This window comes from Geotrypetes seraphini, chromosome 3 (assembly GCF_902459505.1).
Source record: "Geotrypetes seraphini chromosome 3, aGeoSer1.1, whole genome shotgun sequence".
Lineage (NCBI taxonomy): Eukaryota > Metazoa > Chordata > Amphibia > Gymnophiona > Dermophiidae > Geotrypetes > Geotrypetes seraphini.
In genome coordinates, this window is record NC_047086.1 from 221,086,401 (window position 1) to 221,105,688 (window position 19,288).

A 19,288-nucleotide genomic window follows, 5' to 3' on the forward strand; every position below is an offset into this window, starting at 1 on the left:
AGGGCTAGATTCACTAAGCCCACCAATCGTGTTTGCAATCGTGTACTGACCCCGATTTTCCTCCAACTCGATTCACTAACCTCTGTGCCGATCATCCCCCGATCCAATCCGTGCATGCAAATGAGGGGAAACGGCATGCAAAGTAGGAAGGCAGTGATTCACTAACCAAAATATGGAACACCGACTGGGCTGACCGATTGACAAAGAAGTGACTACTGGGGACCAGTTGCTCACGTCCTTTGACTGCCGCCCTGCAAATGTTTCTTTAATACTGACCAATAACGCTGTTTCCCAAGCATCAAAATCTCAAAGCACAAGCAACAAATATGCCTTTTTTAAAAAAATTAGTTTTGTCTTTCCAGCTGCAGCTATAGTGTCTTCCTTTTATATCCATGATCAATATTTTCTTGCCCCTTTAGCACACTTCATAACTGCTCTCTGCCCTGACTCTCCTCTTGCCGCTCCTGCTCGCCCTTCCCCGCAGTTTGAGCCTGTGGTTTTAACCTGTAGGTTTAAAGCAGGTTAAAACCACCGGCTTGCAAAGTAGTAAAAAAAAGTTTCCAGCTCTGGACGCATGCGCACACCATCTACAGGCAAAGAATATGGTCTGCGCATGTGTTAGGATCGCTCTAGCGATCCGTGTAGTCGGTGAGGGGTGTGGCCTACTTTGCATGCGGGCGCGTTGAGAATCGGTCGCCCGGCCTCAAATCACCCACGGATCGGATTGGATCCTTGGGCTTAGTGAATCTAGCCCTAAGTTTTGTGGAACCAAACAAGCTTAGTGGTGATTAGATGGCAACACCAGTAATTGAGAAGCAAAGCCAGTGCTGGGCAGACTTCTATGATCTGTGCCCTGAAAATGGCAAGGACAAATCAAGATCAAGTATGCATATGTAGTATCACATCATACCTTATGCTATGAGTTTATCTTGGGCAGACTGGATAGACTGTACAAGTCTTTATCTGCCATCATCTACTATGTTAATATGTAGAGGACAACATCTGGAAAGACTTAAGTCTCTAATACTTTACATTCTTAGGCAGGAAGAGTAAACTGAGCTGGTTTCTGAGAAAAGACATGGGTTGTTGTCATTGAACTTTTATTTATTTTTATTCTGTAGAAGTAAGAGCCTGAATACCCAGGTTATTGGCCCATGTACAGAGATAAAATACATAAAAGAAGAGAAACAGGCAGGCCAGCTGGTAGAAGTAATAACCTCTATTGGAGCAAGAGAAATAAGTGCCATGCAGCTCTTGCACAGAAAAGGTCTCATGCTTTTGTTCTCGCTGAAGCAGGTAAATGATTTGTAACACAGAAAAAATATTCACATTTTTATTGTCTTTTAAAGTGTACATTTTTAATATTTTAGATCCCTGTGAAATTTCTTGGAACATCCTGGATGTACAAGGCAAACATTAATACTTGTGCCAGTGCAGAGTACATATCGGCACCTTGGCATTAGGGGGCAGTAGCAAGATCTGAAGGGCACAGAATTGGGGCAGTTCTACTGTGTTGAAGGAACAATGTTTGCTTGTTTATTGGCTCTTGATAGGGTTACCAGATGTCCTCTTTTTAGAAGACTGTCCAGGTGCCTGGATGGATTTCCAAAACCCGGCAGTTTGTCCGGGTTTTGGAAAGTCTTGAGCTCAGTGCCGCGTCTGTAGGCCTCTGAGCATGTGCGGATGCAATGGGCTGATGCTGCCCCGAGTTCGGTGTGGGGGGGGATAGACAAGGTTCATGTGCACATGGAGCTGGGGGCATAATGGGGTGGGGCTACATGTTCCTTTTTTTTAAAAGGAAGAAATCTGGTAACCCTAGTTCTTGATATAGCATTTTTCAGGGCCTACCAGACAAATTGATTTACTTGAAAGCAAAAGTGGTAAGGAATGCCAAGTTATTGACAGGAAAATGAAGAGAGAGAGAAAACAAAATTAGATCAGACAAAATGAAAAAAAAAGAAAAATCATAGTTTAAAAACAGGCAAGAACTCTACCCTACTGTTTATTCACAACACCTAGTGCAATGCAAAAGGTATTGGGGTGGGGGGGGGGTTCTCAGCCATTATATGAGGTCAGAAGAGTGGGGGGGCTCTTGGGGGTGGATGATCATGTCCTGCCCTTATAACCCAGTACAGAGAGGGCCAGACCAAAGGTCAAATATTTCAGCCGTCTGCAGCCAACATCGGTGTAACTCAGCTGCTATTGTTATTGTCTGATACACAACCCTTCTGCTCTTGCTCTAGTTTGTGCAGAGCCCCACTGCAGATTATTGTGGCAATCAATATAAATTCCTTATTAGTAACAGACCAGTCCAGATGAGTGGGTTACGCCCCCTACCAGCAGATAAAGAAAGGAAAAAAATACTGAAGTTGATATCATCCTCCTAAAGAATGTACGCTTCCACTTGATGAAGTGGGAATATTTCTCTGTCTTCAGCAGACAGTACAGATGTTTGATCTGGTCTGGTGCAGCTGTCTAGGGCCCCAAGGCTAAAGCCAAAAATGCAAGCTCCTTAGCACAAGAACAGCATAGAAGCTTAGCTCTCCAATTGTCAAAGAAAATGGCATTCAAATATTATGTGCACTAGTAAACGGAATGCAAGGGGAGGGGAGAGTGTCTGGTGCATGCACAGAAATATTTTGAGGTAAATGCAGCTCTTGTGCATGTGTGCCCAGGCAAAGCCAGAAATGCAAAGCTTGTGTCAATGGCATTCTGCGCTTTTAAATATGAGCCTTTTAAAAATTTACCATGCACCAGTGTGTTCTTTCACTTTTGCCTTTGTTCGAACTCGTGCACATGTTTCTTTCTCGCTGTCAGCATTTAAGAGGTTGCTTGGGCTTCCTTCGGCTTCCAAAACAACACAAAACCATCCATTTAATTTTAGAAATTCAAAAGAAATCCTGTCCTTGAAACTTTCAACACCACCCCCTGAGCTTTGTAGTAAGTTTTCAGCGTTAAGGCCAGCAATTTTTTTTCTGCACCGTTGTTTGAGCATTAGGCGAGAATATCAAGTAACCTCATTAATATCCATTTTAATACATTTAAATACAATTTGTGGCCATCTTTTGGCTCACATGCTGATACCTGCGCTTGAGCCTTCAGAACATTCTGCACACATTAACATCTGCACTAGTCCAGTGCTAATTGTTTTTAATGCCAGCACTCTAGGAAAGTGGCCTGAGGGGACAGAAGGTGAGGAGGATTCCATTTTCTCCATTTATCAAGGCTAAAGGACTTTTGGACATGTCAGGAAGAACTTATTTTCTAATACACCATAGGGAGATCCCTCTAGGTCAGTGGTTCTCAACCCAGTCCTCAGTATCCACTCAGCTAGTCTTTCAGAATACTCAGAATGAATATGCATTAGATAAATTTGCATACAATGGAGTCAGGGAATGCAAATTTATGTCATGCATATTCTTTGTGGATATTTTGAAAATGAGATTGACTTGGTTTTTCCAAGAACTAAGTTGAAAACCCCTGTTTATGTTATTGATTTCTGGCAGATTTCCCTGGGCTTTAAGGCCAATGTAAAGCCCTGACCAAGAAGGGCCATTGGCCAAATTCCTGAGCAGTTATTAATAATCCCCTTGAGGACTGTTTTTTTGCAAATGGAATTTTATATAAGTTTTAAAAAGAAAAGGCAGAGGAGCTGTTGAGAGCTTCAAACTAAAAGGGAAGCTTCTACTATCATCAGAACCGTTACCATTGATATATCCAAGATGGGTCAGAGAGGCAGGCTGTACGAGACCTCCCAGCTAATGGTTGAAATGAATCAGAGTACGAGCTATTTGTGGAAGGGGGGAGGAAGCGGCTATGTGTCAGTTGCTGCTGCAGAGGGAGGGTATAACTTGTAGCAGCAGCAGAAGTGTCTAGTCTGGGTTTGATATATCACTTGACTATGCAGAGTGAAGCCATTGTTGCAGAAAATGCCACATGGTGAGACAATGGCAGAATGAAGGCTGGGCAGGTTCAGCAGCACCCAGTTATCAAGAGGGTCCTAATGGGCCCTGGGATTTCCTACCCAAATCAAATTCTCCATAGGCTTCATTATTCTTTTATGTCCACCAGATGTGATATGCCCCTCATCTAGCAGATGTGAGCTCTGCCTTTTGTGAGGGATCGTGCAGCACCAGTATTCTCTGTCTTCAGAAGTTGGTGATAGGCATTCCATCAAGCAATGGTCTAATTTCATTAATGAGATCTTTGCAAGAATGCTGAGAAACTAGGGGTCATCAGTTTTTCCTAATGGCCAGTCACTGAAATACCAAGACAGAGGTGGTGGTCTTTCATTAGAAGGAGATGGGATGCACAAGCATAGAAGCCTGGACACAGCCATGGTCTACAGCTCTTCTCCTGTGTTTCCACCATGGCCATTGTTGGGCCAGGTGATTCAAAAGGCAATCGACCATTTGCTGCTGATAATCTTTATAGTTCTTTGGAGACAAGCAGGGGAGATACAGCCACACTTGATGAAGTCCTAGACTGATCCTGTGTCGGTGCTCTCCCCTAGAGCTTTTGCGTACTGAGCATGTGCAGGGTCGCCTGCCTTTCACAGCTCCGCCCCTGTGAAATCAGTTTTTTTCTTAGCCGCTCCTAATAAGTCACAGCTCTCCTTCTCTCATACAAAATTTCTTAGAGGAAAAGACCCCCACCCAACCTTACTTACTTACAATGTACTTTTTTCTTTATCTCAACATTCTTCAACTTTGCAGTTTGGGCATTTGGTCTTTATAATTCTCTTAGAGTGGCAGTTGCCTAAAAGTCTGTGTTACTGTTGCTCATGGAGATTTGTTATACAATACTAACTGGAGCTTTAGCTCTACCAACTTTGTAGGGGGAGGGGGGAATAAGGATAGCTTATTGGAAATATTGTTTCCCTTGTTCTTGGTTTATTTCATGTTTGTATTTTCTGTGTAATAAATTACTGATTCTGTATAACACTATGATGATTAATCAAATAGCACTATATTGAGAGAGGGAAATTCCCTATTTATTTTTCTCAATCTGCTGGCAGGGGGCCTAACCCACTCATCTGTACTGGCCTGGTAAGACTCAAGGAAGGAAATTAGCAGGTAGGTCTCAATTTTATCTTAGTTTTTCTCGGTGTGTTCACACACATCGCTGGCACTGATGTTCAGATTCCAAGCACAGATGGATGTTAACACCTGCTATAGCTAGATGAGCTATAGCACTCACTGGAGAGGAAGTGGGTTATTTAATTTAGAACGGCTTTCCAATCCCTCTTTTTAATATGATTAGGGTCAGCAGATGTCCAGATTTGCCTGGGCGTGTCCTCTTTTCAAAGGACTGGATGGGTGTCTACACAGATTTCAAAAGCCCAGCAGTTTCTCTGACAAGAGCTTAGGGCCATGTCTGGAGGGCTGCAGAGCATGCACGGATGCGACATCGCATTACATCTGTGCATACTCAGAGGCCCTCTAGGCATGGCCCTGAGCTCAGGGAAGAAGAGATGAGGTTTGTTTGGGGTTAATGGAAGAATGGGCTGTGAACAAGGGGTGGAGCCACATGTTCTCTCTCTCTTTTTTTTTTTTTCTTCTTCTTCAATTGTACATTCGCTGTTGAAGACATGGTATTATGACTCAACTAGTCAAATACATGAAATATATCTTGCTGATGTTATGGAATATGTCTTACAAGTAGTCCCTGGTCCAATTCAGTTGCATAAAAGGCCACTGAGGTGTATTTGACAATAGACTGGGGGGGAAAAAAGAATGGAGTGCGACAGTGTACATGCTCACCATTACGGTTTGTTTGGAGATGCACCTCATCCAGTTAAGAATAAAATACCCTAGTCCCCTTACTGCCAGAACATATCTGAGCATCTCTGTTATGAATGCTGTGAAGACAAGTGTGAATGTTGAAGTGAAACTGAGCAGAGTTGTATGTGTTTGAGGATCTTTTGCACTGTTCCCTCTAAGTCAGGGGTGTCAAAGTCCCTCCTCGAGGGCCGCAATCCAGTTGGGTTTTCAGGATTTCCCCAATGAATATGCATGAGATCTATTAGCATACAATGAAAGCAGTGCATGCAAATAGATCTCATGCATATTCATTGGGGAAATCCTGGAAACCTGACTGGATTGCAGTCCTCGAGGAGGGACCTTGAAACCCCTGCTCTAAGCTAAGCAGGAATCCTCTAATTGCACAGTGATGGGGGGTGCTTCAATATTTTATTTTTTGAAGAGGTTTGAAGGCTATGGATTAGATCTGGAGCATTGTCTGTAGTGGCACCCCCCTCTTATGGAATGCTAAATTCTCAAATATCCAGGAGTGGAGGAGTTGCCTAGTGGTTAGAGCACCAGGCAGAGAACTGACGCTTCTTGTGATTTTGAACAAATTACTTAACCCTCCACTGCCTCAGGCACAAACTTAAAAGTCTGTGAATGTTCTGGTGACAGGGAGATATAGAGCTCCTGAATGTAACTTGCCACTGAAAAAATGCAAGAGAAATCTAAATAAGTGCAGTAATACTCTGGAAGAAATGGAAGAGTTGGCTGTTTCCTATGGACTGAGGTTGGTAGCTCTGCTTATTTTGTTTGTGTGGTGTGCTCTCGGTTGTACTGTTGATGCATTTCTGGGCCAAGGGTGTGTCTTTATTTAATATTCTTTTATGCTAATGCTATTGTATTATTTATTCATTCAGCTGTTAGGATTAGGAAGGTGGTTTTCTTAAAAGCCTTGAAATGAATAGGCAGCATATGTAGGACAGGGAGAAAAGAAGGCGATGAGACAGATACAACGTGCTTACTTTCATGAAAGTTAACAAGGAAAGCCTGTATGCGTAGTATAAGAAACATATATAGGTTTTGACATATTGCTTTTCCTATACCTGTCTGGGAAAATAATGTAGAGTGCCCTATTGATTAGTGCCTTTATCCTAATTTATTGATGTGGAAACCTTTTGAGTAAGTGGGGTCCATGTCCTACAGGTCATAAGAGTGTACTGTATGTGTATTTGAGGACTGCAGAAGGGGGCATGGCTAAGCCGATATTTTCTATCTTTCTATTACAAGTTCTAATTTTAACTTGTACAGGTGCCTCTGCCACCTCACAGGACCTACCAATAACATAACATAACAGCTGAGTTACACTGGTCAAGTCGCTAGGACTCAAGCACGAGTCGATGGCACCTAACTAATCTTCTTAGGATTACAAGTAGCAGCCACCAGAAAGCCATTAGCTGGAGTTACCAGTATCCCTACAGCCTCTCTTGCCATCCAAACTCCATGCTGGCAATAGTCTGAACCTCATTTTCAAACTCACACCCCCAATATAAAGGCCAGGATGGGAATGAAGAAATCCTGAAGGATTTGCAAGAAGTTACATGAAATAGGAAGTCATGCCATGACACCCAGAAAGGGCATGGAATTACACTAGTAGCGCTATAGAAATAATTAGTAGGTATAGAGCTTGGGTTATAAATAGTTCTCCCTGTGTTGCATCTTCTTCCTTGCTACTGCCCTCTTAAAAAAAAATAATAATAAAAGAGCCACACCCCAACAGAGAAAGTGTTGGCTCCTGATTGTTTAGATATCTTAGGTTTTCTCTTTTTTTAATATTAAAAAAAAAACAAGAATTGCACCAATATTTGAACACTTCAGAAAACAAGGAACAGGTGAATTAAAAAAAAAAAGAGAGACAATTTGCCAGGAGAAAGCCTCTCGCCTGAGGCTCATGTTTCTACAGCTTTTCTGAGCCATTTCCTGGGGTTAGAAGGCTGCTGAAACCATACAGGAATGGTGGTTTGTTTTTCCATGTATACACAGCTTATTGGCTACATACTGTAAGTGCACGTGGTTTTAATTCCTAAGTAACATCATTTTGACCTCAGTGCAAACTGTTCAAGATCTAAAAACATGCCAGGTGTGGATTTTGCTCTGTACAATTGGGATGGATGAGACTGAGGAGAGTAAAAATGTGATATGCTGTTTGAAAAAAAAGGCGGGAAAGAAAAGGATGTGTCTCAGAAAGCTTTCCAGCTGCTCACATTGCTCAAATGGATAGAAACATAGAAAATGGTGGCAGAAAAGGGCCATAGCCCATCGAGTCTGCCCCTGCCAATTATCCACCCCCCCTGAATTTACTCCCTTAAAGATCCACGTGAGCATCCCATTTTCTCTTGAAATCCGTCACATTGCTGGTCTCTATTACCTGCAGTGGGAGTCTGTTCCACTGATCCACCACTCTTTCGGTGAAGAAGTACTTTCTGGAGTCGCTATGAAACTTCCCTCCCCTGATTTTCAGCGGATGCCCTCTGGTGGTCGAGGGACCCACGAGACAGAAAATATTATCTTCCGACTCGATGCGACCCGTGATGTACTTGAACGTTTCAATCATGTCTCCCCTCTCTCTTCGTTCCTCAAGTGAATACAGCCGCAACTTTTTTAGTCTTTCTTCATACGTTAGATCCTTGAGCCCCGAGACCATCTTGGTGGCCATTCGCTGAACTGACTCGATCCTCAGCATGTCCTTACGGTAGTGTGGTCTCCAGAATTGAACGCAGTACTCCAAGTGAGGCCTCACCATGGATGATGCGTATTTCAGTATTCTTATAATGGGTTAAAGATGACGCTGGAGATTTATCTTAGCTATGTGACATTGTATAGGTAGGAGCGTGGAGTTTGTGCAGTCCCCGTGCCTGGTGGTGCTTTTAAAGCAGAAGGGCTGTTCCTGCGAGCGTCTTTTAACTAAGCAAGTTAAGACTTGTACCTCTACAGGTTTGTGTTCTCTTCCATATCTTGTGCTCTGTTGAATTTAGAAGGCAATGGCTGTTGTATGAAGCCCTTTCGTAGTGTGAAGGTTTTGGCTCTTTGTTCTAGTTTCGTTTCTTTTTCAAAAAGCTGTGGCCAGTGGCAGAATGTGTGTTCCACCAGCACATATAATACAGAAAGTGTTGACCAGAAGATAAAGATAACGATTGAGCTGGAAAATTAAAGTGCTTACGTAATCCTGAACTACTCAAACCAGAGATCCAGGCACTGTGGATAGTGATTCAGCCCACCATGCCCAGTAGTTTTCCAGTGAGGCTGAACGATGGGAACATTTCTGGAAAAAGTGGGAAGGCAAACTTACTACTTATGTATGTTTAGATCATGGAGTGATATACATTTGGATATTTTTTTTTACCTCTACATAGCATACATATTAAGAACTAAAATCAGGCAACTTTTTACAAATTTTTTCTTACTTAGATGATACATAAAAGGAAGAACGGAATGCATTTAGAATGCCACCACTGCTATTTTCAATTTCTACATAAAGGTGTATAAAAGCCTCTTGGGGAGCAGGGAGAGTGTCGGCATTAGTGTATGCAGCTGTGCTGTCAGCTCAGTCCAATCCGATTAAGCTTAGGAGCAGATATAAATCCTCCACTAGCACCCACCCCATGAATACAGCAAACTGGTGAATCTGGGCTTGATTTGAGATTGTCAGTTTGATTGACCCGTGTTTTCATCTCCTGAAGTATCCAAACCAAACTCTAAACCTCTGTGTGGGTTAAGGGGGCGGGAAAAGTACAGATGAGGTGCTTTCCCAGAATATACCGGGAACAATAGGCCACAGATAGACTGGACTAGTTCCAGTCTGCTGTTTTGTCAGTAAAGGATAATTAATGTCTTTGTACATTTGAAATGATGGCTTCAGTGGAGGCTCCTTGTGTGGCCTTCAGTGGGTCTCCTTCCCCCTATTCAGTTATTCTTCATGTGCAGGAACAGTGAGACCTTACCTCCAGTGTCCAATGTCACACGTCTCCTGCACTAACATTAAGCCATCCCCCTAAAAAAAACAAAAAAAGGTACGTGCACCTTCCAAGTCTCCAGCTTTTGGTTGGAGTTTTCACCATTTTTAACTTCTGCTTCCTGGTTTTTTTTTTCTGGAGTCTTCAAAACATGAAGCTTTGAACAAAATTCTTGAGTTCTGGAAATGTTCTATGTTCTAACAACTGTGAAAACAGGCACTGCAGCTAACTAATAAAGTAAATGACATCCTCTGTAGTGCTGGGCATGGCTATCAGTGGGAATACTCCCTATATAAATATCCCTTTGTGCTTATTTCAGTTTGTTAATGCTTACACTTCCAAGCTTTTCCTCCTCTTAACCTCTATGCTGCCAGGAGAGCACAAGGTGGGATCCATGCCTTCTCCAGCAATGTCAAGAATCAGATCATCCCTACCAAGAACTCTGCGTTCTGCCCTTCTTCTTTACCTGCAAAAAAACAGATGCCTCTTTGGCCTAAGACTGGCCACTATCTCCCTGCAACCCACCTACACTTTCACAGAAGGTAAAGAGGAGAGGAAAGGAAGCAAGTGCAGGGAGTCATGATGGTCTTGTCCCCGATTCATGCCTCTTCCTTCTGTGATCAGCATGTCGGGTAGGGTGGGGAAGAGGGGGTGAGGTGTTGGGACTAGAGGGCATCTCTGTCAGTAATTGTCCTTGGGCCACGGTCTGTTCCGTTGCCAGTTCCTGTCATTGTGGTTCTGTTCAGAATCACGCTCTAGCAGCCGATCTTGGGAGTCATGCCCATTGCTGCTGTGGAGCCCACTGTTGTGGGGCCGATGGGGCTGGTATAGGTCTTGATAGGCATCAGGGTACTCATCCTCCAAGTGATGAGAACTTCGCTGCGAGGAGACAGTCCATGTCTTGCGAGATGTTTCACTGGCTTCATCTGACTGCATCAAACTGTCTCGTTCCAGTGGAGAGTGTTCGCCGACCCTGTCTCCCATTACTTGTTGGTTCTGTTAGTAGAAGTACAAAGAGAGAATGTAAATGCATAACATAAGCCATGTTGAATCAGACAAGATTCACTGAGCCCAGCATTCTATCTCCAACAGTGGTCAAAACCCACCCTAAAAGGCAATTCAAAATCTTTATAGCTTATTCTAAGGGATAAGGGATGGCTTTCCCACTCTACTTGGCTAAATTTTTTCCTCCAGGACAGGGTTACCATATGTCCGGGAAAACCTGGATATGTCCTCTTTTCAGAGGAATGTCCGAGTGTCTGGTCGGGTTTTTCAGATTGGGGGAGTCTGTCAGAGTTTAGCTGGCTCTCCCAACTCCCTCACCTACCTTCTCCCTGGCCGCTGCATTGAATCTTCGGTTAGCCTGGCAGCGACAATGAGGTGAGCATGCTGCTGTCGGCATGCCCCAGAAGTTGCTTCTCTACAAGGCCTGCTTACGTGACAACAGAAAGTCGTTGCAGAGAAGTGACTTCCAGGTCATGCTGACGGTAGCAGGCTCAGCTTATTGCCGCTGCCGGGCTGCCCGAAGATTCAATGCAACAGCCAGGGAGGAGGGAGATGGAGAGAGAGGTCACGTGGATTCCACTGAGACAGAGAGAGAAACACCCATGGGGAGGTGAGGGTGGAAGGAGAGACAAGAGAAGCACCCATTGGGGGAGGGGTTGGAAGGAGGCTGCTTTGGGGCTTCTCTTGCAGCTCAGCTGTTCGGGTTCTCTGCGCATGTGTTGAGTTGGTTTTCCAATGATTAGTGGGGCAGGATTAGGGCAGACATCCAACTCAACTCATTTGCATGGATCACTGTTTGGAAATTGGCCAAAAAATATCAACTGTTTATGTGAATTGTGATCCCACACTTCACATAAACAGTTAGGTCTATGTCAGCACAGGAGGAGGAAGTGATCTATTATGCAGCAAGTCACTTCCTTCTTCCCACAGGAGCTCACAGGGAAGAGAGTGAGCAGAGGTACTGCTGTGGCTGAAAATGAGAAGGGAACAAAAAAAAAAAAAAGGTGAGTGCAATAGGTGATTAGGGGTAGAGTAAAGCAGTAAGTCATATGCCCGGGAGGGGGGGATTGGGAGCAGAGTAAAGTGATGATTTGGAGACAAAGGAGTGAATGTATTGGGGGCAGTGAATATGCCATGGGGTGAGAGCAGAAGGTTTGCCATGAAGGGAAAGAAGATACAGTGATAGCTGGGGAGGTGAGGAGAAAGAATGAGAAGTTGGGTTATTGCATGGGGGAGAAGACTAGAAGTAGACAGAATTATGAGTCCTGTTGGGATTTTAGGGGAAGACAGAGCTACAATTGGAATGAGAGAGTGAACGGAGGAGGCTGAAGTCTAGGCAGGAAGGGATTTCAGGCCTTATGATTGGGGAATTCCTAGATAAAACACTACAAATAAACATTGCAGAATTTTAAAATATTGTGCACAAGATTTTCAGTTTTTTTGCACAGAATTCCACAAGGAGTATTAAATGCTGCCTGTTTATTTTCAATCTGCTGTTTGTTTGTTGGATGGAGTGTCCTCTTGTTTTAGTGTTGTTGGAAAGGTTAAACAGTTTAAATATTTCCTATTTAATCATTTTACCCCACTCATGATTATATAAACTAAAATATCTCCTTTGTTGTCTCCTTTCCAAGTTGAACAGCCCCAACCTATTTAACCTCCATCCAGCAGCATAGCTAGCTAGAAGAGGCGCCCAGGATGGCACTCTTCCCTGCCTCAGCCATCCCTCCCCTGCCCCTCCCCCCCAGTCGTTCCTCTTCAAATGATTACTGGCAGTGAGCAGCATCTCTACCCTGCTGCTTGCACTGGCCTCAGCTCTTCCTCGCGTTCTGAGTCGTGGCTCGTGGCCAGCGTGCTGGTTATGGGACGGAAATGGGAATGGATGTCGGAGCATGATAGTGCAGTATTTTTGTGAAGTTTTCTACAAAAGGCCAGTTTTTCGTATGATTCTGGGTAATTCTAGTTAGACAAACATCTGTGTTAGTTAAGGACCACGCCCAAATAGAAGCGTACGGAAAAACAGGTGAATAAAAATTTGAATATAATGTAGCTAAGGCCAGAGAAAAACACACTAAGGATTAATATAAGGGAAAGCATAATAATATCTGTGTATGTACTTTGCTGTTGAGCCAAATCATGGTGGAAATCATGATTACATGATTACATGGAATCCAGTTTGGGTTCTCTGTTTGGACACCATCTTGTGCCAGTGATTAGTTTTCTGCCTTCTTTGTCCTCTCTGAGTTTTCCCGCTTCCAGCCTCGTGGTGTTAATTAACACCAGCTGGGCTTGCTTTAGACTGGCTAGGAAAATAACGTGTTCTAAACTGATATATAAAATGTATGAAGTATGAATGGCCAAGATATGAATGAAATTATGAATGTTTGGGGCCCCTGAATGTGATATGTGGTGATATAAATGGTTTATAAAAAGAACACTAAGGAAGAAATCCTACAGCAGCATCTGGAAGTAATTAGAGTCAGTCTCCAGCATAGGAAGGGGGGGCATTGGAAGCCCATGAAGCTGTCAGCTTTCCTCTTCCAGACTAAAGTTACTGTCAATTTAGGGAGAGGTTGAGCATTTCTCAGCACCATGTTAATAATTATAGAATTCTTTTGAATATGTTATAATGTTAATTCAAAAATCAAATGTACAGTTCTAAACTTTAAACATGAAAACATGGAGGGATTTATTTTCCTTTGTCTAAACTTTTAAGACCACCTCTTTGGGGAAATGTTATTGGTCGTCAAACTTGATGATGTCACTAAACCAAAAGTTATATAATGGAATGAAATGAGATATGAAAACGAGACCATTGTGAGAAGGCCAGCCTTTGGCCACGATGATGATCTCCCATGAGCGCAACGTAAGCAATTATGCTGTTCTTTTGATCTAATAATGGAAAAATAGAAACAATAATTCAATAAATCTTGGTTATAATTTTTAAAACCTTGCGCTGGTGTCATTTTGCATGTATAATTATTTTCAAACCTGAAGCTTTCACAAATGGCGTCAATGACCCTTGCTCAGTTCATCTGAAGAGGTACATGGGTGGGCAGAGAGGAGGACAGGTGCTGGTGCCCCCACCAAGATGTGCTTAGGGTGCCTCTCCCCTCGCTACGCCACTGATTCCATTCCATTTATAATTTTTGGCACCCTTCTCTGATCCATTTCTAGTTCTGCTATACCAGTGATTCCCAAACCTATACTACGGGAATCCCAGCCAGTCAGGTTTCCATGATATCGACAATGAATAAGCATAAGTTAGATTTGCATACACTGCTTTTTTGGTATGCAGATATACAGTCATGTGAAAAATTAGACCCCCATTAAATATTTAGTTATTTCTTAAGAAATGTTCACATGTCGATGTTAAATCTTTTTTTTTTATTATCTCTGGAAAAGAAAGTAATATAATTGCAGATAGACAACAAAATTTTCCTTGATTTACTCATGAAACAAAAGATATCCACAAAAATGTGTATTCTAACTGAGGAATAAATTAGGACACCCTAATAGCTAGTGTTCCCCTTTGGCTGAAATAACTGCAGTAAGACACTTCTTGTAGCCATCTACTAGTCTCTGACATCAGTCTGAGGAAAGTTTGGTCCACTCCTCAATGCAGAATTCTTTCAGCTGTGAGATGTTTGAGGGGTTTCTTACATGTACAGCCCGTTTCAAATCACCCCACAGCATCTCAGCAAGATCAGGGTTTTGATTCAGCCATTCCAGGACTCTCCATTTCTTAGTTTTCAGCCAGTCCTTGGTGAATTTACTGGTATGTTTTGGGTCACTGTGTTGCAGGGTCCAGTTCCGCTTCAGCTTTAATTTTCTTACATGGTCCTCAAGCACCCTCTGATACACAGTAGAATTCATGGTTGATTCTATGATGAGCTGGCCATGTCCTGCTGCAGCAAAACATCCCCAAGCCATGACACTTCCACCTCCATGCTTCACAGTTGGTATGAGGTTATTTTCCTGTATTTGGTATACGCCAGTCAAACAGAAAAGGCAAGGCTTTTTCTGTTTGACTGTCTATACTCCAAGGTGAAGTGTTCTTCTGTCTGCCTGTTTGGTGTACGCCAAACATCTCCTCTTTTTTGGTGTCCAAATAATTCAATTTTAGACTCATCTGTCCATAGAACACTATTCCAGAAGTCCTGGTGTTTGTCTACGTTCTCTCTGGCAAACTTCAGTCTGGCTTTGATGTTTCTCTTAGAGAGCAAAGACTTCCTCCTTGCACACCTCCCATACAAGTTAAATTTGTGCAGTCTCTTTCTGATTATAGAGGCATGCAGCTTCACATAAATAGAAGAGCCTGCTGTAGGTCCCGTGATGACATTTTAGGGTTTTTGGAGACTTCTTTTAGCATCTTGTGGTCTGCTCTAGAGGTCAACTTGCTTGTATGGCCAGACCTGGGCATGTTGGCAGTTGTTTGGAAAGTTCTCCACATGTACACTATTTTCCAGACCGTGGAATGACTAATGTCAAATTCTTTCGAGATCTTTTAAATCCCTTACCAGACTTATAAGCTGCTACAATCTTCTTTCTGAAGGCCTCAGCCAGCTCTTTTGATCTCACCATGGTGTTCACTCTCACTGCAGCAGTCATGAGCACACCAAACTAAATGTCTGAGGTTTAAGTAGGGCAAACCTCCTTCAAAATGCTGAATAACGATGTTCTAATCATGTGCACCTGATGTGATACACCTATGTATGATTTGAGCCACTTTAAGTGGGAGGATATGTGGGGATGTCCTAATTTATTCCTCGGTTAGAATACACATTGTTGTGAATATCTTTTGTTTTATGAATAAATCAAGGAAAATTTTTTGTTGTTTACCTGCAATTATATCACTTTCTTTTCCAGAGATAAATTTTTAAAAAATGATTTGACATTGATATGTGAACATTTCTTAATAACTGAATATTTCATGGGTTGTCCTAATTTTTAAACATGACTGTATATCATGCATATTCTTTGTGGACATCCTGGAAACCTGACTGGCTGGGGTTCTTCCCCAAGGAAGATTTGGAAACCCCTGTGCTGTACTCTTGTTTGAAATAGGATAGCCAGAACTGCACAGAATACTCAAGGTGAAATCACATCAGGGACCTTCATTTACTTTCAAATAACCCCTAATATGTTATTTGCTTTTTTTTTTTTTTTTTTTTTATCAGCTGCTGCATGGCTGGGCTCAAAATTTCAATATATTGTTCACAATGACTCCATGATCTTTATCTTGACTGTTGGATATAACACAAAGCTCCAGCATTTTGTAAATGTAGTTGGGATTTTTTTTTCCCTGTGTATAGTATGTAGGTCTGTACCTGACCACATTAAATTTCATCTGTCATTTAGATGCCTAGTCTTCTAGTTTTACAAGATTCTTTGCTCTTTTATGACATCTAGAAATCTGATCACACTTTTCCCCGATCATTTATAAATATGATAACAGCACTGGTACCAGTATAGACCCTTGAGGCATTCCATCGTTGACTCTCTTTTATGTGGAAACTGATCATTTTTACTCCTTCTCTGTTTGCTGTCTTTTTAGCCAGTTTGCAGTCCACAAAAGGATGTTATCTCCTATCTCATTACTTTTTCATTTAATTTCCTGAGGAGCCCTGTCCAATGCCTTCTGAAAACCCAAATAGTCTATTATCAACCAGCTTACCTCTACCCAGTAGCATAGTAAGGGGGGGGTGGACCACTCCGGACCCAATCTTTGTGGGGGGTACCAGCGCCTCTTCTCCTCTTTGCCCCCCTGCATATCTCCTTAAATGTTGGCTGGCCTGAGCAGCATCTTCCACTTGCTGCTTGCGCTAGCCTCAGCTCCCTTCTGATGTCACTTCCTGGTCATGGGACCAGGACGTGACATCAAAAGGGAGCTGAGGCCATTGTGAGCAATAGGTGGAAGATGCTACTTGAACTGGAAAATATTTCAAGAGGTATGTGGGGGGAGGGGGATGCATGGTGAGGCGATGCCAGGTGCCACCGTCCTGGGCGCTAACCTCCTTGCTACGCCACTGCCTTAAACCTACTTGTTTGTTTATGCCTCCAAAAAAAGCTAATAAATTGGTAAGGCAAGACTTGACTTTGCTAAACCTATGTGAATTCATTCATTTAAAGCTGTGCCTACCTATACTGTATGTGGTCATAAGTTTATGCACTTGATATATCATCATTGTAAATCTACATAGGAGATTTTTGGGGTGGAGGGGTGAAGGTTTGGTAGTTTGTTTCAGAATAGTTCCTCTCGTTTTGTCCAGCACAGATGTTAAGCTCACTAGTTTATATTTTCCTGAAATACCCCTGGAGCCCTTTTACAATATGGCAATTACACTGACCACTCCCCAGTATTTAGGTACACAGGCTTTCAGTTATAGGTTACAATATAACTGTTTGTTGTTCTTTAGCTTGTCAATTGCTTGATTGAATCTTCTAAATTTATAGTGATTTGCTTTGTTGCCTTAAATCAGTGCTTAATTTGCAGATTAAAAGGAAGTGGAACTGTGGGGTGGGGAAAGACAAGGAGCAGGAACAATAGGAAAAGAAGGGGCCTTAAGCAACCTGGACCAATCAGAGCTTAGGCCTCTCCCCCGGTGCATCCCAGGATGCTTCGGGGATGGGAAGGCCTGCCATTTTGAAGTGGCAGGCCTGCTGGCCGGAGGGAATGTTGCTGCTCTTTGGGTTTTTGCCAGGTACTACTGACCTGGATTGGCCACCGTGAGGACGGGCTACTGGGCTTGATGTTTCAAGTTTATTAGATGTTTTATATACCACCTATCAAGGTTTATCTTATGTCCTCCCGCTTTATGGCGGCGGCTAGAGGAAGTGGGCATGCCTCCTGCCGATCTTCAATTTGGGGGTCTTATTTATTTTTTTTTAATTTGTGGATGTATTCTGTGCATGTGCCGATTGCTTTCACCAGCAATGGGCACATGCAAATTTAGTGACTCTCCGTGAACCTCATTTGCATTCATGATTTTTTAAGAATGACTCGCCTTTTTGAAATTGTTACAATAGTGGCCCATCGGATTTTATCGCGAACATTAGAGAATCTTCCCCGTAGTTTTTCTACTATTTCTTTATCCTTCCTAAGTACTACTTTAGCCCCTTGGTTGTTTAGTGGTCCAACAAATTCCCTCATGGGTTTTTTGTTTCAAATATTCTTTGAAAAAGGTTTTAGCATTAGTTTTTGCTTCCATGGCAAGCTTCTTTTCAAAGCCTCACTGGGTCTGCTTTATCATCTACATTCCTGTTTTCTTCAGACAAATGTTTTTCATTTTCTAAAAGATGCTCTTGTGGTCTTCACTGCTTTATCTACCTCAAAATTAAACTACACTGGCAATTAATTGTCTGTTCTTCTTTCAACCTTTTTAACACATGAAATATATTTTATCTGGGTATCCAAAATATTTTTAAATAATGTCTATAACTTATGCAAACTTTTGACCCTGGCAACTGGTCCTTTTTAGGGGTTTATTTCTATATTATCTCCTTGTTTTATCATCTTCTTATTAGAATTAAATGCTTGATCGAACACTATCATTCCAAACAGGCAAATGGAACAAACGTTTAACTAACTTTATTTCAAAATGTACTTTCTTATCAAACTTTCAGGAAGTCAATTAAAACTTATCTCTGACAAATTTCTCAGACTCCACTTCTGCCTTGATGCATTCCTAAAACACTCCCAAACAAACTCAATTAATGTTAACATGTAATTTTGAAAGTTTTTTGTATTATTGCTGTCTGTATACAGTCTCTTCCTCTGTAAACCGCTCTGAACTACTTGTGGTATTGCGGTATATAAAAATGAAGTTTTTATTATTTTCTTTTGTCTTCCTTCTATGTCAGACTTGATTATATTATGGTCACTATTACCAAGTGGTTCTACCACCATTGTCCTTTGCACTAGGTCCTGTGTTCCACTAAGGACTAGATGTTAAGTAGTTTCCCCTGTCATCTGTCCCAGAACCAGATGTTCCATGAAGTAATCATTTACAGAATCTAGAAACTTTAGGCCCCTAGCATGTCCTTACAAGCAGGGACGGATTTAGATGAAAAGAGGCTCTAGGCTATTCCACTTATGAGGCCACTGGACTCATGCCCCCCAGAAATTATGAAAGCAGCACCTTTAGAATTTAAATTATCACTGATGCAATACTTGGCTTACAACCTAAACAATGGGAAGTTCCTCTCTAATAATGGTCACATTATTATAACCCCAATTCTAAAAAATCGTAAAGTATCCTCAGCCCTAATATCCAACTATAGACCGGTAGCTTCCATTCCGTTTATTATAAAAATTATGGAGGGATTGGTTCACACCCAACTGATGGGTTATCTTGATCAATTCTCTCTCCTCCATGAAACTCAATCTGGTTTTAGGCCATTATTCAGTACAGAGACAGTAATTGCGGCTATCTTAGACAATTTGCACCTACTGTTTAGTAAAGGCCTTAATGCCCTGATAATGCAATTCGATATGAGTTCTGCCTTTGATCTAGTGGACCACAT

General features: G+C 42.2%; 1 protein-coding gene across 3 annotated transcripts in view; it reads right to left on the reverse strand.

Annotated features, from left to right (window-relative positions):
* Positions 1-9,184: 9,184 nt before the first annotated feature.
* The window catches only part of CACNB3 (calcium voltage-gated channel auxiliary subunit beta 3), a 144,985-nt gene continuing 134,881 nt past the window's right edge, over positions 9,185-19,288 (reverse strand). For all 3 annotated transcript variants that reach the window (XM_033938798.1, XM_033938797.1, XM_033938796.1), the window contains exon 13: positions 9,185-10,753. In XM_033938798.1, the coding sequence (XP_033794689.1) occupies positions 10,439-10,753 (315 nt within the window). In that variant the 3' untranslated portion in view covers positions 9,185-10,438. The remainder of the gene's footprint in view (positions 10,754-19,288) is intronic.